This window comes from Nyctibius grandis, chromosome 3 (assembly GCF_013368605.1).
Source record: "Nyctibius grandis isolate bNycGra1 chromosome 3, bNycGra1.pri, whole genome shotgun sequence".
NCBI lineage: Eukaryota > Metazoa > Chordata > Aves > Nyctibiiformes > Nyctibiidae > Nyctibius > Nyctibius grandis.
This window is the reverse complement of record NC_090660.1, coordinates 99,402,274-99,424,768: the sequence shown is the minus strand read 5'-3', so window position 1 is coordinate 99,424,768 and position 22,495 is coordinate 99,402,274. Positions and strand designations below refer to the sequence as shown.

At 38.3% G+C, this 22,495-nt stretch overlaps 1 protein-coding gene across 1 annotated transcript in view; it reads left to right on the top strand.

Annotated features, from left to right (window-relative positions):
- INTS8 (integrator complex subunit 8) overlaps nt 1–22,495 on the top strand; it is a 28,001-nt gene that overhangs the window by 2,080 nt on the left and 3,426 nt on the right. Inside the window, exons 3-22 of the mRNA XM_068396214.1 lie at nt 3,805–3,945; nt 4,371–4,442; nt 5,582–5,633; nt 6,645–6,827; nt 7,342–7,449; nt 8,183–8,338; nt 8,797–8,897; nt 10,328–10,469; nt 11,660–11,730; nt 11,870–12,045; nt 12,949–13,082; nt 13,717–13,827; nt 14,518–14,719; nt 15,272–15,393; nt 16,457–16,641; nt 18,140–18,173; nt 18,869–18,925; nt 19,009–19,070; nt 20,168–20,286; nt 22,196–22,299. Of these exons, the coding sequence (XP_068252315.1) occupies nt 3,805–3,945; nt 4,371–4,442; nt 5,582–5,633; nt 6,645–6,827; nt 7,342–7,449; nt 8,183–8,338; nt 8,797–8,897; nt 10,328–10,469; nt 11,660–11,730; nt 11,870–12,045; nt 12,949–13,082; nt 13,717–13,827; nt 14,518–14,719; nt 15,272–15,393; nt 16,457–16,641; nt 18,140–18,173; nt 18,869–18,925; nt 19,009–19,070; nt 20,168–20,286; nt 22,196–22,299 (2,332 nt within the window). The remainder of the gene's footprint in view (nt 1–3,804; nt 3,946–4,370; nt 4,443–5,581; nt 5,634–6,644; nt 6,828–7,341; nt 7,450–8,182; nt 8,339–8,796; nt 8,898–10,327; nt 10,470–11,659; nt 11,731–11,869; nt 12,046–12,948; nt 13,083–13,716; nt 13,828–14,517; nt 14,720–15,271; nt 15,394–16,456; nt 16,642–18,139; nt 18,174–18,868; nt 18,926–19,008; nt 19,071–20,167; nt 20,287–22,195; nt 22,300–22,495) is intronic.

Here is a 22,495-nt window from a genome sequence, read left to right as displayed (position 1 = left end):
TTCTTACGTTAAGAAGAGTCTTGGGTGTGACAACTGAAATCAAGTTCAGTTTCATCTGTTAGAAAAGGATTTTGATAAAGACACTGTCTATGAGCAAATCCATACTTGGGCATTAAGAATAATTGGTCTTGGGCATTAAGATGTGCACATCTAAACTGCGTAAAGATGAATTTTAGGTTACATTTTCTTCAGTGATAAAACTAGCTTAAGTTTCCCCATTCCAACGTGCTTGAAGTTGGAGGTCTTACTCCAGTTTTGTTGATGTAAAGCATTCCATATATCTGCGAACTAGGTCAGTGAACTGACTGTGGTTGAAACAGACAAACTCCACCTTTGCATTTTTCCTTTTAATTTTTTTAATCCAAATAATTTCAGCTGCTGAATGGTCTGAGGTAGAACAGTTGGGAACTTCTTTACTCTGGCAGTGCTGAGGACATTAGGGAACTGTACTTCAGCAGTGTAAAATCATAGTGGGGCAATACTTACCCCAGTTTTAACTTGTATAGAATCATAGAATCCTTTAGGTTGGAAAAGACCTTTAGGATCATCAAGTCCAACCGTTAATCTAGCACCGCCAAGTCCACCACTAAACCATTTCCCTAAGCAGCACATCTACTCGTCTTTTAAATACGTCCAGGGATGGTGACTCCACCACTTCCCTGGGCAGCCTGTTCCAATGCTTAACAACCCTTGTGGTGAAGAAATTTTTCCTAATATCCAGTCTAAACCTTGAGGCTGTTACCTTTCATCCTATCACTTCTTACCTGGGAGAAGAGACCAACACCCACCTCGCTAGAACCTCCTTTCAGGTAGTAGTAGACAGCAATAAGGTGTCCCCTCAGCCTCCTTTTCTCCAGGCTAAACAACCCCAGTTCCCACAGCCGCTCCTCATAAGACTTGTGCTCTAGACCCTTCACCAGTTTTGTTGCCCTTCTTTGGACTCACTCCAGCACCTCAATGTGTTTCTGGGAATGGGGGGCCCAAAACTGAACACAGCATTCAAGGTGCGGCCTCACCAGTGCTGACAGGGGGATGATCACTTTTCTAGTCCTGCTGGCCATGCTATTTCTGATACAAGCCAGGATGCTGTTGGCCTTCTTGGTCATCTGGGCACACTGCTGGCTCATGTTCAGCTAGCTGTTGACCAACACCCCCAGGTCCTTTTCTACTGGGGAAGCTTTCCAGCCACTCTTCCCCAAGCCTGTAGCGTTGCATGGGTTTGTTGTGGCCCCAAGCGCAGGACCTGACACTTAGCCTTGTTGAACCTCATACAGTTGGCCTCTGCCCATCAATCCAGCCTGTCCAGAACCCTCTGCAGAGCCTTTTTACCCTCAAGCAGAGCAACACTCCTGCCTAACTTAGTGTCATCTGTCAACTTACTGAGGGTACACTCGATCCCCTCCTCCAAATCATTGATAAAGATAACAGTTACATTGACTATATTGAGTGTGTTAAATTTTCTTTAAAAAAAGTAAATTGTGCTATATTGTCTTACTTCTTTTGAGTTGGTCTGAAAATCATATGTTCTTTATGACGTTATATGGAAATTTTTTGTTTCAAAAGTATTTTGGAAAAACTGTTTTCCTTCAAATTACTGGTAGGGCTTGTTTCTTTCTGTATACTTTTTGTTTGTGTTTCTCACTTGTATTACAGTGTTTTGGGGTCTCTTTATAATGTACTATAATGAGCTGTAAAAGGGCTAGGAGTGGCATCTCCTTGATTTTTACGTATGAAGTTCTCTTACTTTTTTTTTCCTCCAATAATATTTTTGTCATATGTTAAGCTATGTCGTATTTATCTGCCGTAGTGAAGTGTTGTGAGGCAGGGTTACTGCTTGCCAAAGTACAGAATCACAGAATCACAGAATGTTAGGGATTGGAAGGGACCTCGAAAGATCATCTAGTCCAATCCCCCTGCCGGAGCAGGATTACCTAGATCATATCACACAGGAATGCGTCCAGGCGGGTTTTGAATGTCTCCAGAGAAGGAGACTCCACAACCTCTCTGGGCAGCCTGTTCCAGTGTTCGGTCACCCTCACCATAAAGAAGTTTTTCCTCATATTTATGTGGAACCTCCTGTGTTCCAGCTTGCACCCATTGCCCCTTGTCCTGTCAATGGATGTCACTGAGAAGAGCCTGGCTCCATCCTCTTGACACTTGCCCTTTACATATTTATAAACATTAATGAGGTCACCCCTCAGTCTCTTCTCCAAGCTACCTTTGCAAGATACTGCACAACTGCAGAGATGAACAGAAACCTTTACTGTAGTTAGTTGTGAAAATATTGTATGGACAAAAGTATCTGGTATACAATAGGTTTGGGTTCTTTTTTTACATATACTTTAGCTTTGAAAGTAGATGTATGTGAATGTGTACAAGAGGGCTTTTTTTTCTTCTTTAAGGCTACTTCCCTTCTTGCAGGAGGATTTTATACTGACATTTATTCATGGTGTGTTTTCTGTCAGTTAGTACCTTTACGTCTTAAAATGCAGGTATAATCCTGATTCAAAAATCCGTCCTGCTGTATCACAGAATCACAGAATGTTAGGGATTGGAAGGGACCTCGAAAGATCATCTAGTCCAATGCTATCTAGTCCAATGTATGATGCTATTGGGCTGATTCTGGGTTTTGATAGGTTTGTTTTGTCCACCTGTGGTGTTTTTTTTGAGAACCAACCTGAAGTCATTTCAACTACTAATTGAGCATGTCTATACAGTAGTTAGAGTTCTTGTTCTGTTAGCTCCTGAAGCCTAAGATTCTTCTTAATTAAGAAACATGCTTTTTTTTTTTAACTGATTATACCCAAAGGTTCAGTCATAGTAGTTAAAAAGGAATAAAATAACAGCTTGAGCCCAGCTTTTTCTAAAACTTGTGCTATTGTAAGCAGTTGAATGATGTTCTACTTTTGCCAATGGAAACAAGATTCCTGGACCTCACATAGTAAAAACTGCATTTGTTAGTTTTAAATGATAGCTTGATAACAGACCTGGTGTCTGACATTACACAAGACCTAAAATTTGTCAAATGGGAATTCTGACTTTAGTTGCTAAAAGTGTAGTTTCACTGGTTGTTTTCAATGCTGGTTGCAAAGAATGGAAATTTTTCACGAGATCAAAGGTACTGTGGCAATAGCTGATCACTTCTAATTTCAAATAATATCTAAATTAGTGTTTCAGTTGTGTTAAATTATACCTCAAAAGCGTGGAGTGATGCAGTCCAGCTTGCATGCCTTCTCATTTTATCAAGGAAGGTTCTGTCCCAGCTGATGTGTATTTTACATAATGTAGTTTACAATGCTCTACAGTGTTCTATTCCAGTTCCTAGTCTTCGCTGTTTGCTACTGGATGCTGCAGAGAGTGAGATAAGCCATAACAGCACAGGGAAATGTTCCCTTTATGTGAGTGAAATTCCATTTGCAATGGAAATGTTGTTATTTACCTTCTGGAAGTATGATCTGGGAATACTTTGAAAAAAATTTCTTATTAATTGGGACCTGCTGTTATAGGTGACTGGATTATTCTGGGGATGTGTCTGTGTGGACTAATGCAGTGGTGCATAGTAGTAGTTCAGCTGTCAGAGCAACTTTCCACTTTGGCTTAACTTACGCTGGTAATATCGATAACTGCTTTACATACCTTATCTAGAATGCCATCTGATACAGAGCGTTGCATTATGCTAAATAAACATATTACCCTTGCTTCCATAGGATGTTAAGTGAATAGTAATGCATATTATTTAAACATTCCAGAAGTTGGATTACTGTATGAAGTATCTGATTCTGTTTGTTTTGTTTTTTTAAATAGTTTGTCTGTTCCTGTATTGAACATGCTACTGAATGAACTTCTGTGTATCAGCAAAGTTCCCCCAGGAACTAAACATGTGGATGTAGACCTGTCCAGCTTACCCCCAACCACTGCAATGGCAATACTACTCTACAACAGATGGTAAACTAGTTTAAGGCAATAATCTTAAAATCATGATAGAACAAAACGATGTTTCCTTCTGTCTATATATTTGTACATAGAAGGAGAAAGAATCTCAAAGTAATAACAACTTTGTGATCTGTAGGTAGGCTGTAGTGAGGAGCTGAGTCTGAAAAGCTGTTCTACAGCTGGGTTTGTTCCCTAAAAAAATAGTCAAAGTAGTGGTTTGAACTGTCACCTCATAAAGATAAAAATCTTGCTCTCTCTTAGCTTTTTAAAGACATAAGAGCATTTCTGAAATACTAGATGTGCTTTTGAGTAGAGGATGTGTTCTAATGGTATAATGTATCTGAAATGATAAACTGATATTTTTAAGAGGTGTGTAATCTGCTTACTACATTTCTAAGGCTAATACCATTCTTTGCTTAATGTTCTCCCCTGTGCAGGGCCATAAGGACCATCGTTCAAAGTAGTTTTCCTGTAAAGCAAGTGAAACCTGGTCCACCTCAGTTAAATGTGTAAGTTACAGCTATAATACATTTGGACTTAATGTGTATTTAATTTCTAAGTGGATTAAATCACATTAATGACATATAGTTGCTTAAAATGGCTAGTGGTACTATGGAAAACTTGCATTTATTTCAGATATATTCTTATATTCCTGTCAGTCATGCTTGATACATATATGTATTTGTCTGTCGTTCCACTCTTTTAATATGTTATAATCTCTGTGACTTCGGAGAGGCATGAAAAGTCATTGGAGAAAGGGAGATGGCAATTTGCCTAGGCAGAATGCTTATTCTCTAGTTTAAACAGGGTGCATTTCTTGCATCCTGTTTTAACTTGCAGTAGCTTGCTTAATACAGTTGTTATAGCAATTCACTGCATTATGTATGATAACCTGAGAAATAATGAAGTATTTTCATTTGCTTCATTAGGCAATAAATTGTAATTTAAAGTCTATTCATTTTGCATTCTAGAAGTTGTGTGGCTTTAGTTACAACCTGTTCGTGGAATTGACTTGTATGTTGTAAATTTCTCTGATAAAGTTGAGAGTCTCTCATTGGTACTTTGTATGTGTTTTATGTTAATTTTATACTTTAGTATTAGGCTATATTCGTTTGAGAGAGTCTGTTGAGCATGATGATTAAAAATACTACTACTCATTTTACTATAAATCTTATATTGTCCTATATGTATCGGAGTCTGATCCTGAATCAAAAAAATCTGTATGGGGAAATAGTTTAAAAGTACTTCTAATTTTTACATAAACACATGAACATGCTTCTGTCCATGACACATGCTCAAGAAGATTTAAATAGTGAAGCTTCAGGAGACTTGAGGCTGTGGAAGCTGATTTCTTCATGATAGTTTTGCTAATATTAACAATCTGATTTTTAAAGAAAAAAAGCCACAAAAACTTTGTAAGTTCTATTTTATTAAACCACATTCTCATCCAAAACTATCTTTTTGTTATATAATTCTGTATTTCAGATATAGGTGGATAAGAACAGTCAGTGGTCCTGCATAATGATGTTTAAAATGTAATTAAGCAAAACTTACTATGAATGAATTGTTGTGGTCTAGAACATGAAGTAAAATAACATGCAGGTTTGCTTTATAATTGAGACCTTGACTTCTTCTCTGTATTTTCCAGGATGAACCAGATGCAGCAAGAAAAGGAACTAACTGAAAATATTTTGAAAGTGGTGAGACTTTTTTCCCCTCTTATTTTTGCTTGAATTTACATGTAAATATAAATGGACAGGAAATAAACAACTGCATCACAGTTTTGTTGGATTCAGTATATTTATGCTATATTTGCTGCTTTTAGTATTTGCTACAATTCCACTGTGTGTGTTTTGGACAGTGTTGTCTCTGCAATGCGTGTAGGTTGGAATTCGTTTTGAGTGATTGAAGTATTGTTTCATCAGCCCATCTTTGGAGCCACACGAATTGAGCAAGCCTCTACCAAATCAGTGTGTGATTAGTAATTAAGACCTTACCATGCTTGAGCTGCACAATCGTATGGCAGCAAAATTCAGAACGCTTTTTTAGAAGGATTTAGTAGCTGAGTGTTTTCTGTATGTAGCTTTCAACAGAATGCTAGTTGTGCCTAAAGCGTTTCCCTTTGAGAGAAGCAAGGAAGAGGAAGAACAAGCCCTCTACTTCCATAAGTAGCTCAGCTCATTTTCCTACTCTTGTACTACTTGGAATCAGTTAAAGAATTTGCATTATACATTTTCTACAGTTTTTTACTTTTTCATATTTTTTCAAATAGATGAGCATGAATGGTGTTTTACTGTTTTACCAATTCATCAAAATTTTTGAAAAAATCTTTCTGTTCACATAGAAGCTGTGAAAATATTATTTCATCAGCTGTGAAATAATAACTTCAGATTTACAGTCTGACTGTTGCATAACTTAATGCTCCAAAAATGGACAAAAAGGTGTAGGTCAAACAGAAAAATGTTTTGTTTCAAGTGGAAGTAAGGGTTTGATCCTGTTTCTCTGAGTACCTGAAACTGAAAGCCTCAAATTTCTTTATTGTACAAGAAATACAGGAGCAGATTCTGCATAGCAATAAGACGGATGTATAAGGACAATTTTTTTTTTTACTATCCTTTTACTGTACTGTTACATTTCTAGTGTTAATTTAAACCCAGAGCTAAACTCAAAACCAAGAGGTTAATTTTTTCAATGTATTTGAACTATTACAGTTGAAAGAGCAGGCTGCTGATTCCATCCTTGTCCTAGAAGGAGCACTTAAATTAAACAAAGATCTTTATGTCCACACTATAAGAACTCTGGATTTATTAGCCATGGAGCCTGGTATGGTGAATGGAGAAACAGAGAGTTCCACAGCTGGACTGAAAATCAGTGCAGAGGAGATAGAGTGCCAGGTATCTTACATTCTATACTAACACTTTCAATTTATATCTATTTCTTTAGACAAATTATTAAGTAATATTTTTGAAGTAAATTGCAATATTTTTAATCAATATTTCCATGTGCTTTTTTTAATGTAATGAGATATTATCGACTTCATTTTTACATTATTAGAACTTTTTTCAAGACTGTAAATATTGTTGCTTTCCACCAACCCCTCAATTTCCCCCCACCTGCCTGGAGTAAACCCTTATATGGCAAGGACAGCTTATTGCATTGTTCTTAACAATTATGTGGAAATCATTCTGTAATTTTGTAATGCCTGTGCAGAATTACTCATACCGAGATCGCAGTTAAAGAGGAAACAATTGAAGTACATCAGGAAAGGTATGCAGTGTATGTCAGCACATTAGATACAACTAGGAGTAATTTAAAGTACATGTAAGGTTTGAGCTAAAATACTTAATTTGACTTTAAATGTTATATAAATTTCCAAGATAATGTGTGTTATATCAATGCTGTTCGCAGGTTTGCTATGATTTGGGTGCAATCTATTTTCAACAAGGATCTACAAATGCAGCTGTTCATGAAAATGCTAAAGAAAAGTTTTTCAGAACAAAGGAGTTGATTGCAAAGGTAATGAGTGTTTTATTAGCATGTATGTTCAACTTTTTTTAAAAAAAAAAACCCTTGTCTATATTATTGCTTCCTTCTTTAGGAATTTAATAACTGTTAATGGTACACATGGTCTTTAAAGGAACTTCATGGGATTTTGACAGCAATTTTTGGTTTTTTTCACATTGTGCCTTGTTTGAAGTGATATTAATTGGCCACAATATATTGCTGCTTTGTTCTACATTTTGTAATTATTCTCTTACACAAATTGTATTGATCAACAAAATGCAAGAATGACATCTCTGGTGCTAATATTACCTTGACTGAACAGTACATTCTGTGTCTGTTGTGGTATTTTGATTGTGGTGATGCATTTTGGAGGAAGGTAACCATACAGCACTTCCTATTCTTTTTTTTAATTTATCTTTCTCTTGGAAATCAGATTGTCTATGTTCTGACCTTTTAAAAACTATAACATTTTAATTTAAAATTAAGATATGCTTCCTTTTTCATTTTGCTTCATATTTATATTCCCAAAACTGCAAAACTCTGATTTTTATTTAAATAGACAAAACATGGTCTAAGCTGTAAAGAACATATATAAAAATACAGTATTAAAAAAGAACTGTGTGCACACTCATTCTTTTGTTGTTTTGCTGTTACTTGAGGAGATTGTGAGTTTTTGTGTTTCTGAATTAAGCTTATGTTTCATAATATTTTGGCCACTAAGATTTGATTAACTCTTACTTTTCAGAATGGTTCATCATCACTTCATTTTACCATCGATGAAGAACGGTTAGCTGGGTACTGTCAAGCTTGTGGAGTTCTTACTTCATCTTCTGATGGCGCATCTCAACAGGCAACTCCTTATAGTCAAATCCATAGCTGTATGAAATCTGGCAACTATCAGGTGGGGTGCTTAAGTAAACCCATATATATTTGAGGTTTTTTTGTCATTCCACCTGAACTGATAGGGATTTTGATAAATGTAACTGTTCCAGTTAACCATTAACGTACTGGTCTAGAACACTCGTATATAGGAATATAACATAATCTGATATATATTAGATTAAAATATCTTTGATTCCATACAATGTAAATAATTCCTACTAGCTGATGTATATACTTTTCAGGTAGAGTCTAATTCTTTGGGTTTCAGGGAATGTTGCTGCTAAGATGTGCAAGTTTGGTTTTTTTCTTTGATTCCCTGGTGCTAGAGAACTTTTTTGTTGTTTGGTCCCTTTCTGGTTGTTTAATGAATTTTAGTGTTATATACAGGTGCAAGGTGCTTCTGTTAATATTATTTTTACCAGATATCTGTATCTTTTGCATTATCCATTGACTGTTCCAACTGTGTTTGTTTTATAGGACTTAGTGAAGATATTCCTTGAAGATAATCTGACCCTCAGTTTGCCTGTTCAGTTCCGGCAATCAGTGCTGAGAGAACTCTTCCAAAAAGCTCAACAAGGGTGAGACATTAAATAATGATCTGTTCAATGATGATGAAAAGCAATTTTCATGAGTTTTATGTTTTTCATGGAAAGTATACAAAGTCTTCTAACAACAAATTACTTAACATCCAAGAAACTTCAGCCTTTATTTCTGTTAGCAATAGTCTAAACTACATCTTCCAACTAAGGAGCTATGTTGTGATGTATCTCACTGTGGCCGTATATGGGAAAAATTTAATGAGTATTAACACTTACATAAATAAAAAATCAGTAAAAGTCATAATTGATCATATCTGTGTGTGTATATATATAGAGAGAGAGATTATAACTAAGTTAATGCCTCTTTAGAGGACTTCTAAAACTTGAAGTCAAAGCTGGTCAGGCTAACCATACTAAGCAGTAATATTGTAGGAGATGTGTACTTCTTTGGGAACACTGGCAGTGTAGTTATATGTGATTAGAAGCCTTGCACAGTGCTGAACTAGCCCAGGGCTGAAGGATTAGTATGGAAGATTTATAATAAGAAAACATTTATAATAAGCAGAGAGAATTAGGCACATGACAAGGGCAGCTTGTGGGTGGCTCCCAGCTGAGAAATGCTGAGCATATGGCTGCATCCAAAATTCAACCTTCTGTGGAGCTTAGGCACTTTAATCAGGGCTATATGGAAAGCATCTCCATGTACTCATGGTGGTAATTCTTCTCTGAAGGGAAAGTGCCACAAGTATTTCAGTTGAAGAACTGAGAGAGGTTCGGTTTGACAAACACACGTGTAAGGAAAAAGAAGTATAGATGGTGACAGCCTCTTGTGTAAGAGCTTAGTAGTTACTGGATTCAGCTTTCACTTCAGACAGTCAAATAAACATCTCTTAGAATAGGATCTTAAAGGCTGTAGCTTAGCACTGGGTAAGGGTGCTTTCATCTCTGATACGGCTGATACGGAGCGCATTCAGTGATGAGTACTAGACAGAGAAGGGTGGAGAAGCATGACTTTGCCATCTAATTAAGGCACACAGAGAAGGATTAAGAGAAGGAAGCCATAGGTTCTGGTTGTTTGTTTTGATTTTTGTCCAGTGATTGTGTATTCTGAGATGCATAAATATTCCTGAAGTCTTTTGGGCTGTCAGCCACGCTCAGGGCATGCTTGCCAAGAAGTGATGCACCTTTGTGTAGGTCGCAGTGCTCTAGCTGGAGTTCCAGCGGTGCTTAGGCTGAAGGAATGATGAAGTCTGCATGTGAAACAGAGCTGTGGGCAGGGAGGGAATTTTATTAAAAAAAAAAAGTGAGGTCCTGGGTAAACAGAAATAGATCCTGAGGAAGGTTTTTCAGAGTGCAGTCTTGGGCAGAGGCATGTGCTCCAGTCTTGGGATCTGGCACCCGGAGCTTTGCAGTGATACCAGCCCTGTTTGTCAGAGAAGTTCTGTGATCTTCGGTTTTGTGTCATGCAGGAATGATGCTCTGGATGAAGTTTGTTTCAAAGTCTGCATGTGCAACACAGTCTGCGATGTATTGCAGGGTCGAATAATTGATATTCAGTTTTGCCAACTGTTCCTGAAACCCAGCAAAGAGAAAATAGACTTCCTTCTTGAGGTAAGAAATCATCTGAAATTAGAAGGGGAAATGGTATTTAGTGAGGTATTTCTTTCCCCATGTAACTGTATTATTGTTGCAAGTAATGCTCAGATTTCTGAAGCAGAGAAAAATACTTCGTGAGGTAACTTCTCAGACTTTATTCAACTTCTTTGCAGTTAGTACAATTACACTCTATGTAATCAGTCTTGCATCTATGTTCATAGCTCCGTTTCCAGCTGTTGGGGAGGAACCAGTGTTGACCTGTTGCTTCAGCTCGGATTGGAAATTGCTGCGATTCCTGACATCATTAAATTATGTAGAGATATTGTTGAACATTTGTTTTCAAGGAACAAAGAAATAAATTCTCCAAGACGAGAGATACTAGAAAAAGAAGTATCTGTTGAAGAGGACCCCTTTCCCTTACCAGCTTTGTTGTAAAAGTTAGCATGTCATGAAAGGATCCTGAGTTACTGTATGTGTGAGAATTAAACTGTTGCCCTTAATGAAGCTTTTTAGGAAACTCTTATTGCTCAAACTAAACTTACTCCTCTTGTTGCTTTGCTGTTATTTTCGTATCTTCTTTGCTTAATTTGAGCCTTGCCTTTTTGCTTGTCTCTTCAAGCACGTGGAAAAAATTGACTGACAGTACTCCGTACTTCAGAGCAAGCAAAAGCTGTTCCATCAACTGCTCCTATTAGGACTTCAGCATATTTCTCAAAAAAAAAAAATATTTCTTGCAAGCTGGCAATTAAATTCAACTGTCTAGTTATCTTTCAACTACTGCTTTTTTTTTAAGGTGTTAGTCCTAGTGAATCTGAGGTTTTGCACTTAGAAATGTTGGTTCACTTTTAAACTCACGTAAAAGGGCTTTGTTATGTACTTAATGATCTTGTGAGTCTGACTGATACTGTGGCACTCCATGTCAGCCCACGTGAATATGAGAGGAAAAGGAAAAAGGAATGTGAATGGTGTCTGAAGGAAGGTCACAGTTGTCTGAAACAGCCTGTCTTGTGTACAGATTGAAAGAAACTCTGATCCATCTGTGATGGCTACAGTGTTTATCAGATAACTTTGTTGCCTTCCATGAGAGAGAGGGTTACTGCCTGATACTAATTGTGAGTCAGAAAACTGGGCAGTAACACTGTCTGTAACTAAATATTTTCAGAGTTCTAAGGGGCTTCTTAATTATCTACTGCTTTCTTTCCCAGGTTTGTTCAAGATCAATAAACTTAGAAAATGCTTCTGAAGCACTGAAGAGAAAAATGGCAGCATTTCTCAAGTATGTACCCGTATTAAGATAACATGAATTTACACTTCATAAGCAATGTAATACAGCACATTAAATGTTTTGAGAACTTACGAGTGGAAAAATAAGCAGCTTCTTCCTGCTCATTTATTAACTTTTTTTATTTGTTTAGAAACTTGTGTTTGGGTTTGGAAGATCTTCAGCTTGTGTTCATGATTTCATCTCATGAGCTGTTCATAAAACTGCTGAAAGATGATGAACGGAAGCTGCTCGTTGATCAAATGAGGAAAAGATCTCCTCGAATCAACCTGTGCACAAAACCTGTGACTTCTTTTTATGATATCCCAGGTAATTTTCACAGCATTTCCATTAACTTATATGCAGGAAGTTATCTGTTTATACACTTGATGTTACTATGTGCAGATCTGTTCTCAGAAAAAGTTTAAGGGGAATGTTTTCAGAGAGAATACTTCTCTTTTTTTAGTTGGTGAATGTCCTACTTGTTCAAGAAGGTCGTGATTATTTGCTTGTATCTCAACTGATCATAGTAGATCTGCTTTAATGAATGTGTCCTAGCTGACCAAGTGAAAGAGAGACATGGCGGTGGCTTTGAACCAAATCTGACTGCGGCAGCTGTGCCCAGAAAGGGCACCCTGCATCTGGACTTACGCCAGCACTAATGCTCGTGTGCCTGTGTGATGAGCTGGACCAGGAGTACCATCAGGATGAAGTTTTAAAGCTACCAAAGTGAAACTCAGATCTTTTTGGCCAGTTCATTCCCCAGATGTAGCTGGCTGGCTGTGCAGCTGCACAAGTCAAAGCTAACATAAGAGGTGCCACGTAGTGACTGGAGCTGGAAATAACTTACCTTTTCAGCTTTAATACAGTCTTGCATTGACTTAAGCCAGTTACAAAAATGCGTATTTTCATTAAGGCAGTAGAGGAACAGTTTTGGGGGTTTTTGTACAAATCTTAAACCTATTGCTTCACTATACCAAGGATAAGGGAATACTCTGAGCTGCTGGTGTGAGGAAAAAGGAGGCATTGCAAGCAGCACTTCTGGTCAGGGGAGCTGGGAAGCTAGCACAAGGTGTTTGTGGAAGGGCATGAAAGGGTGTATGGGGCCTACAAAAGCATTGATGTGTATCTGCTATTCTTACTGTGGTATGTTTAAAATGTTAATATGCTAAAGAAATGTAAGCATCTACATTAAGAAGGAATGTGCTGGAGACCTGATTGCTTTTCTTCTAGCTTCAGCAAGTGTCAATATTGGCCAGCTTGAACATCAGCTCATATTGTCAGTAGATCCTTGGAGGATTCGCCAGATCTTAATTGAGTTGCATGGTATGACTTCAGAACGCCAATTCTGGACAATTTCAAATAAGGTGATTTATTTCATGTGGTCATGAGACAGTGTAATTCAAAGACTGGTTAGGTATCATACTGCAATGAACAGTAAACGTTCTGTCATATGTCCTCATTGTTGTTTTTTTTTTTCCCCCCTCTCTGCATAAGGGTGGTTTAATAAAAATGATGATACATATGATGAAACTTTCATTCTCTATGAAAAGTACTACAACAAAATTTATAACCTTTGTTTTAAGGAATTACTGGCTGTATCACAAGCTTTCCTTGTGAGAAAACAAATTTCTGTAGCTTTTGACTAGTTCTGACTAGTTAGCAATATTATTTTAGTTTAAGTTCCTGTCATTAAAAGCTGGGAGCAGGAGAGAGGAAGAGATTTTTTTATTGTTGTTGTTAAGTAAGGATTTCTTGTCTTTTTTGTTTTTTTTTTCCCTCCCAATTATTGCATATTCAGAGTATGAACGAAGTAGGGTAGCCATTTTTATTGTACTTCTATATGAGCAATACATTACTTCTGATTAGATGTAAAAATGGAAGAGTTGGCACTTAGATGTCAATCATTTTCAATATTTGAGTTTTGTTTTTAATGTTTAAGCAGTGATGTGAATTCTAAAACCTGTTTCTATGCAAATGTCCTATGTATTTTTCTCCCAGTGGGAAGTACCAAATGTTTACGGCAATGTTATTTTAGGAATCAAAGACAATCTGACTAGGGATTTGGTCTACATCCTTATGGCGAAGGGATTACACTGCTGTGTAATTAAGGTGAGTGATCCATCTGAAGTTACTGGTGAGTTACTTTGGACAATTGGATTTTAACAACGCTGAAAATATGCAAAAGCCCTTTTTGAGAAAAAGAATAGAAAAACCGTGAGGTGAGGGAGATGTATTAACAAGCTCTCTGTGTCGTACAATGGTTAAATATTTCTGTCTCACAAAGTTCCATCAGCAGAGCAGGGATAATGGCTTTCCAATGAGTTGGGCCTGGAGATAACTTCATTCATATGAAGTTTTGATTATGGTGTACTGAATCGTGTTGCATCTAAACCCGGCAGTCGTTTGACTTACTGACATGAAGTGCTGTTCTTTGGGCTAACTGTTCTACATAAGGAATTTATTGGAGTGCTGGTTTATTTGCCCCGTAATTGACAATACTGTAGTTTGTTACAGTTCAGTTTTACCTTGTAGTTTATCTAATATGCGAGTAGCTACTTCTGGTATGTTTTTGCTCAAACTTCTTGTTTTGTTTGAGAAATCTGTAACTGTTGGAACTGTTAAGCTTAATGGCAAAGGACTCAAAAATGTAGATAGTAATTGTGAGATGCTTGAGCAATGCTAATGATAATGGATGCCGAGGCTGGTTCAGCCAGAATAGAGCTGAACAGTGCTTTAACTCTTAATCTTTTCCCTTATGCATTAATGGTTCCTATTGGATTCATATCTTCTTTATTGCAGGATTTTGTCCATGCAAAACAGCTTTTTGCTGCTTGTTTGGAGCTCGTGACGGAGTTTTCTCCAAAACTCCGTCAGGTCATGCTGAATGAAATGCTGCTTTTGGACATTTACACTCATGAAGCTGGAGCTGGTGTTTCTGGAGAACGTCCTCCTTCTGATCTTATAAGCAGAGTGAGAGGATATTTGGAAATGAGAGTACCTGGTAAGTACATTGCTGTCTTCCCTGGGACCCAGTAAAGCACAAAGCCCGAGAGAAAGGAAAAAAAACCCAACTCTGTATTGTAGATCTACCATTTAGGTGTGTAATTGGAAAAACAATAGTGAAGTTTGACACTGGTTTCAGTGAGTCTTTAGAAGTTTGGTTAGTTTTTAGAAGCTGCAAATGAGAACAGCAACATCATGATGCCTATACATTGCTAAACACTGACAGTTTCTGTTTAGTGCCACTTGAAGGGCTTGAACAGGTTAAACATGTCGGCATTTTTACCTGAAAAGTTTTGCTAGTTGTTAAAGCAGTCTGCATGGTTTCACACTGAGGGAGTAATGTAGTACTGTTGTGGTTGGAGGAAGCTGTTGTTCCTGATTTTCAGAGGTGAAGTCTCTTGTAGGGCTAAGCAACATGTTTTTCTGTGATAGAAGATCTGGAACAGAAATGGCTAATTAGAGGAAAAGGGTTTAGCTTGTTTTCATATAACACTGTGTTTTCTCAAAAAAAAAATAAAAAAGATTAAGCAAAGAACCCATTTTCTTCCAGATATTCCTCTTCGACAAGTTATAGCTGAAGAATGTGTTGCCTTCCTGTTAAACTGGCGTGAGAATGAGTATTTGACCATGCAAGTTCCATTACCTCTGGTTCAAACTAATCCTTATGTGAAGGTAATGAGTGCTCAAGTCTCCAAGCCTTGTCAGGCTGTAACTGACTTTTTCCTGTTGAAGTCTTTTGTACTTTTAAAAGCACGTACCCTTCTGGCTCAAGAGTGTTGGCTTTTGTGGCTATAATGAATTAAGTGTGGTGTAGAAGACAGCAGGGCTAAGCAACAAGTGTGTTTGATGATTGGCAAAAGACACGGAGCCTGTGCTGCAAGAACAGATGAAACAAACTGCATCTTAGCCGTTGCTGGCTGCCGACTGAGATTGGTTCCATAAGCATCAGGCATGTGTGGTTATGATCCATAAGCTGATTGAAGCCCTGTAGCACTTCTATAAAGGACTCCTCTCTCAGCTGGAACTCAGACTAGATTCATGTAGGAGGTATGAGAAGTGTACAGATGTCAGGCTTCATGTCTGGTTGTTATTCTGTTCCTAAGACACTTGTTTTCCAAATCCCCTGTAATGGTTCCATTTTTGAACCCAACACCAGTGTTGCATTTCTGGAGACATTTGAGCGCTGCATTTTTTGAAACTTTACTTTTGAAATGGTTTTACACCAATGTTTCTACTTCGAAGTCAGGCAATGAAGGTGAATGCAGATTGTGTTACGGGACAGATTCATTTTTGGCCTGCTCTGCTTATCTGTGGTATTTCCTCATTTCCAGTTTGAGGTTCAGCTTTTTCTGTATAGCAGAGGGTGCCCATTTCAGTTCAGATTAATTATATGAAAGTTAAGGGAGTTCTAGGGAGCCAGTCTCAGTAAAACTATATTTTATGGTTTTTAGGTTTTATGCAATATACTTAAGTAGAGTGTAAAGCTTGTTTTCTGGAGCCTGTAGTAATGAAATACACCCTAAGGAAACTAATAAAGGGAAAAAACCCTCTGTTGCTTAACTCCTGTGTTCCAGGTTCCTCATCTGTGTCCTCTGCTGCAAAGTTTAGTTACATTGCTTTCCAGTTTGTAACTTAAAATCACTTGCTTAGCCATTATAAATACCAGTAATTGCTTTGATGTAGTCAGTATTCAGAGAAGCTGTAGTGACTGTATTTTTTCTCTTGCATTGCATAGCTGGGACAGTTGTTGGCTGCTACATGCAAAGAACTTCCAGGTCCCAAAGAAAGCAGACGGACAGCTAAAGACCTTTGGGAAGTCGTCGTACAAATCTGCAGTGTATCCAACCAGCACAAACGGGGGAATGATGGCAGAGTGAGTTTGATAAAACACAGGGAGTCTACACTGGGCATTATGTACAGGTGTGTTTTCTTAAATTATTTTCTTTTATTGCTTAAATTATTTTAAAGATTCTTTGAAATGTATATTTGACCCCATGTTCCCTTCAAGGATTGTCTGGCAGCAGCTAAAGATCTCTACCAAGTGAACAATCTGCTCACTGGCAGCACTGGGTGTTAGCGGTGATGGTGTTGACTTTCCTTTTCAGAGAGAGAAAAGGAGTGTGTGGGATTCAGGTCAACATACAGACACCAAAGGAGATATGGCTGAGCTCCCATTATAATCAGTGTAGATCTTCCAGTGAGGTCAGTGGCATCTAGAGGGCAGTTTAGCTGACTGACTGGAGGTGTCTGCTTTACATCGGGTGGAATTGCTCTGCACACTCCATTGGCTGTATCAGTTAACTGCTGTTATAACTGTATTGAACGCCTAGCTCACAGCATAGGTGTCTACACTCAGCTTTATGTTTCTGAATCTAAAACTAGATGTTATTCAATCTTGAAATGAAATTCTAGTTCAGCTGAGCCCGTGGGGAGAGGGAAAGGAAGACAATATTGTTGACTGGAGTAATTTCACTGTCAGTTACCTAACCTCTGCCACCCTTAGCTTTAACTGATTGATTGATTGATTCAGGACACTCTGATTTGTCCACTCAGTAAGTGTTTTCAGCCTGTTCTTAAGTCCAAGGCAGATTATAAATTGCCTGTTACAGTAAATTCTGGAATGTATGATTATAGTAAACAACTTTCCATGTTAAAATCTTGGAAAAGGTTCCCCTGTCAAACTAGTGACTGTTTCTTTGCCTTTCTTGAGCTCATCAGGTTAATGTGTGCCTGAAGGCCAGCTGCTTTTGCTTGTGCTGTGGTGGGGTGGGTAGAAGAGGATATGTGCTTGCTGTAGGTTTCAGTTGTATGTGCTGGCAAGGAGAAGAAAGCAGTACAGGTGTACTCCAAGATACTGAACCTTTTCTGACCTATCTGACTCAAACAGTAAAGGGCAGTGACCCTGTTGTTGTTATGGAAAAGAAGCAGTGAAACCTTTTCCAAACAGGCTGTGCTTGTTTGGATTGTCTTATGGTGACAATTTCCGATGTTGCCTCACAAGGAAATCAATGTACCTTATAAATGATAACAGCATACCCTCTTTGGTAAGCCTGTAGGTCACTGTTGCAGTCCTAGCTTGGAGAATTACAGTACAGTTCAATTGCTTTCCCTTTTGGAGTCAATGGCTGACTTACTACAAAGTGATTTTCATGCCTTTTATAGCTTGATGGAATAACAGATACCTCTTATTTAACCTGTTTTAAATGTAAGAGTAAAACTTGCCAGTGACTGTATTAAAAGTGAATGACGTGCCTGAGTGTTTTCACTTACATACCCTGCATTTGTAAACTTAGAGGTGAAGGAGTGTTTTGGTGGGTGAAGAATTTGCTCTACTGACTCTCGTTTCCAGTGTATTAAGTTTGCACATACTCTTTGCTGTGGACAATTACTTACATGGATATTTGTGTCCCTAATTTAGGAGTGAATTGCTGTCCTTCATCAAAAAGCTTCGTGTAAGTTACAGTGGTCTTAAGAATGTGTTTGCAACCAGAATTTTCTTTTGGTGTAATATTTTTCTGGACACTTCCTGTTAAATTCAGAAAATCTGATAGCTATACAGGTGTTTTATATGGCTGAAGAACTTCTGGATTTGCTATATGTTCCGTACAGCAGTGTGGAATAGCTTGTGGAAAAAAAAAAGATCCTGAATTCTGACAATGGAGATCTATTAACATTAGGAGTATGTTTTATTCCAGCTATCATGAAGTTCATTTTATTCCAACTATCACGAAGCAAAGCATTCCTTTTGGAGGGAGAAAGGAGCTGCTACTTGCATCGTAACTAAGCAGCAGAAGTAAGAGGAAGGGAAATTGTTTTATACCTTGTGGATTTGTAAATGTATAGGAAGTTGTAGTACATCTAGCTTAAGTTTAAGGCTGGGCCATAGCCACAGAAACAACATAAAGATGTGTAAAACCTAAGTAAAGTTTATATCCAAGCAGTTATTAAGGAAAATCTGAAGTAATTAAAGACTTCCTACAGAAACTTTCTTGTAGTATTCCTGTGTTGCAGGGTTCTTAACAAAATATTGCCCTATTTCAATAGGAAATTATAATGATGTCAGAACTTCTTATATAGCTTAAAGCATAGGGAAGAAAGTGGAGTTTTGTTAATCCATGGGAATACTGTATTTTTTTTTTCCTTGCAGGAACCATTGGTTTTAACCACAATATTGTCCCTGTTTGTCAAGCTTCATAATGTTCGGGTTAGTATATCTCATAAACATCTTACTTGATTTTCTTGAAATGTTTCTCTTTGTAATGTCTCTTACCATCTTTCTTCTCTTAGGAAGATATTGTGAATGATATTGCAGCAGAGCACATTTCCATCTGGCCGTCATCCATCCCCAAGTAAGATGATAATTAAAAATTCAATTTTCAAAATACACATTTACGTAGTTGGTTTGGTTCCAGTTACTGTGTGTTAGTTATTGTGTGTTAGTGTGATTTCTGCCATGTAAGGGCATCACTGACCCCCATTCTGTTTGTGGGCAGATTGGTCTGATTGCATAGAGGTTTTTGCTCCTGATTTGATGGTCCTTATGGACATGTGGGTACAAGAACCTGAGGGGTTTGTTTAGCTGTGCTGTACTGAGCTATATGTTAACTATGTGAACTGTATAATATTTTAATACAAAGTACCTAATATTTTTTGAGGTGCATTTGAATAACTGCCAAAATACTAAGTGGCATATGGTATGTATTGATTTGTTCTGGCTGGATTGAACTGTATTTCTCCAATGATATTTAGAGGCTCTGTGGGGCTGGAACCTCACTGGTTTAGATTCCACGTTGCATCGAGAGAGATGACTCGAGAGCGAGGAAGCATGTAATGCTTCGTGTGGTTAATCTGTCTTTAATTGATCTGATTGAATAGTATCATTGTTACTGATGTAGACTTCAGTGTATATTATAAGGTTAAGCAGAAGAAAGTAGTTTTCAAGGTTACCAGAATTTAGCAGTAGGGTGAGCAAAAACACGTTTCTAAAAATGGAGATTCCACATGAGCTGTGGGAAGGGCTGCCCGAGCAATGTCCCAGACCATCCCCAGCCTTCCTGTCCAAGCTGGTTCCACAAGTTTCCAGAGATTGCAGTCTGTGGCCATGATGCTGTGATAGATTTGTAGTGGTTTCAGGTGTTGTCTCCAAACTTCTTGAAACTGAGAACATATATTCTTGCACAGAACCCTTCTATGGTGTCAGGCACAGACAAAGTTCTGACTTTTTGTCCAAGTATATTTGTTCTATCAGGGTGTATTTGTTCTATGAGACTTACTGTATTGGAACAATTCAACAGTAGTCTTAGTTAACACTAAATCTCTCCTGAAGTTATTTTTGGTTGACACTTAATGCAAGGTACTTTGGACTTACACTAGATTGAAATGAGATTACAGTTTAAAAAAATGAAACAATCACTTAGGAATTATTTTTCTTCCTTTTTTCCTTTAGTCTTCAGTCAGTGGACTTTGAAGCTGTGGCTGTTACAGTGAAAGAGCTGGTCAGCTATGCATTGACTATCAATGCAAACAACCACTTCTGGTTAATTATTCAGGCAGATATTTATTTTGGTAAGTGAAACCAATGTCTGTTTTTGGCGTGGGTGTAGGGGTACTTTGCTTCTCTGAGATTTGTCTGACATAACCCTCCTTGTATTTCCTCTAGGGAAAAGAAGCTTAAGTGATATAGGAGTTTAAAATGTATAGGTGCAGTAGTGTAGGTGAATTTGTCTGGGAGGTTGTCTAAGCCCACAGAGAGACTGAGCTTTTGATGGGTCATGTGGACTTGCTTTTAGGGTAAGGGAAACGTTAGTGTAAGAGTCGTCATTAACTTCACTTTTTTTAGTGGGTGCAGTTGGTCCTTGAGTGCCATAATTATGCAAACCCCTAACATTTGAGCCTTTTATGAAGTGAATGGAAAGTTGTGTGAATAGTGGTTGCTTTTAAGCGTGGAGATCAGCTTCACTGGCACAGAAGATGAGCAGAGTAGAGAGGATCTGTGTTTTATATAGGGAAGTATCTAGGATTTGTAAATGAGGATGCATGAACTCCTGACCTGGTCTTGGTGGTGACAGGAAGCTCTCTCCTGTCATTCTCTCCTCACCTGCCACTTCCCCAGTACTTGTCCTTGCTCCTCAGCTGGGAGCAGCCAGCAGAATTGGGACATAAAGCGTCTTAGATGCTGGGCACCATGACGTGCACCCAGACTGTAGCAGGGCAGCGGTTGCGTGGGGAGTTCTTGCCCAGGCTATGTGATACTGTGCTTTGCTAAATTATTGCCCAGTCTAGAGTCAGTTCCTGGGGGTTACTTTATAGTGGGAGTAGAGTGGAGAGAGGTAGGTGTAGAAGAATGAACGTTCAGAAGATAGCCAGACAAGTACGGTACTGCTTGGTGTATGTGCTAGAGAAGGACACGGCCACAGCCATCCTCAAAGGTAGCTGGGTGTTTCTTCTGCTTAAATTACCTGTTGAGACCAGTCTAGGGAAATACAGCATTTAAGCCAGATTGTTCTTTTCTGGCAATAAAACAGGATATGTGCTGTGCCTCTGCCATCTCTGTCGAGGCTTGGACTAGATGATCTCCAGAGGTCCCTTCCAACCCTAACCATTCCGTGATTCTGTGATCTACTTGGTGGTGCTTTGGGCTATTGCAGGAGGCAAGGTGCATGTTTCCGAATGTTTTTTTGGGACTGGAAGGATGTCTGTGGCATGCCGTAAGATGTAGTGCAGAAATCCTAGCCTGGTTCCTCCAAAGGAGAAAAATTTGTCTAGAAGATGCTTTATAACCCTTGGTGTGAGAGGAAGTGTCTTAGTCTTGCATTTAGGGCTGTCACTGTAGATATGGGAGAGTGATTCAAGGTTATAAACTGGCAGTATTTACAAAGTGGAACAGCATCCCAGAAGGAGGATGTTTATGCAGGAAGCCTCAGAAGCTGGTAGCTGAAAGAGCAATGGCTGGAGCACTCCTGGCATGTGTCAGGTCTGTATTCCAGAAGCTATGTGGACAAGCAGACTGCTCTCACCACAGAGCCCCTGAAGGCTCTCTTCACATGGCTCAGTAAGAACTTACTAGTGCTGAACCATGAGGTGTGTGTGGTGGCATCAGCTGGCCCTCTCTAACTCACACCAACTAAACTCCTTCACTACCACCTGCAGGCTAAGTTCAGTGAATGCAAACTTCTTTTCCACTCTAAGGTTGATGGATTTAAGATCAAATACCTAAAAAGTAAAAAGTCATTCTCAGAAGGCAGAACTTTGCCTGTGTTGCTAGTTTTCCTGTTTGTGTCGTTTTCTGTGTATAACTGTTTTGCCACCTCCTGTGTGTCTCTGCTTTTCAAACAATGATACGCAAGTCACTTTCCCAGTAGAGTTCAGCTATGAGATACATGTGTCTGAGTAATTCTACAAACAATTGATCTGAGTCTTAGAAATAACTGCTGTGTTTACTTTTAAGACCTTATTTTGCTTTTTTCCACTGCAGCAACGAATCAGTATTCGGCAGCCCTTCACTATTATCTACAGGCAGGAGCTGTATGCTCAGACTTCTTTAATAAGATGGTACCTCCAGATGTGTACACAGACCAGGTGAGGTAAAATGGGATTTAGATGTACAAAAATATCTCTTTGGATTCAGTCAGCATCCCAATTCTCTGTAGAGACAAAACTGATAAACACGCACACATTTCTGTAGTCTGTAAGATTTTATATCTTGATGCATTTAAGGATATGAGTCCTCATAGATCCATTTTTCTTTGCTTGTTGCTTTAAGGCCATAGAAAAG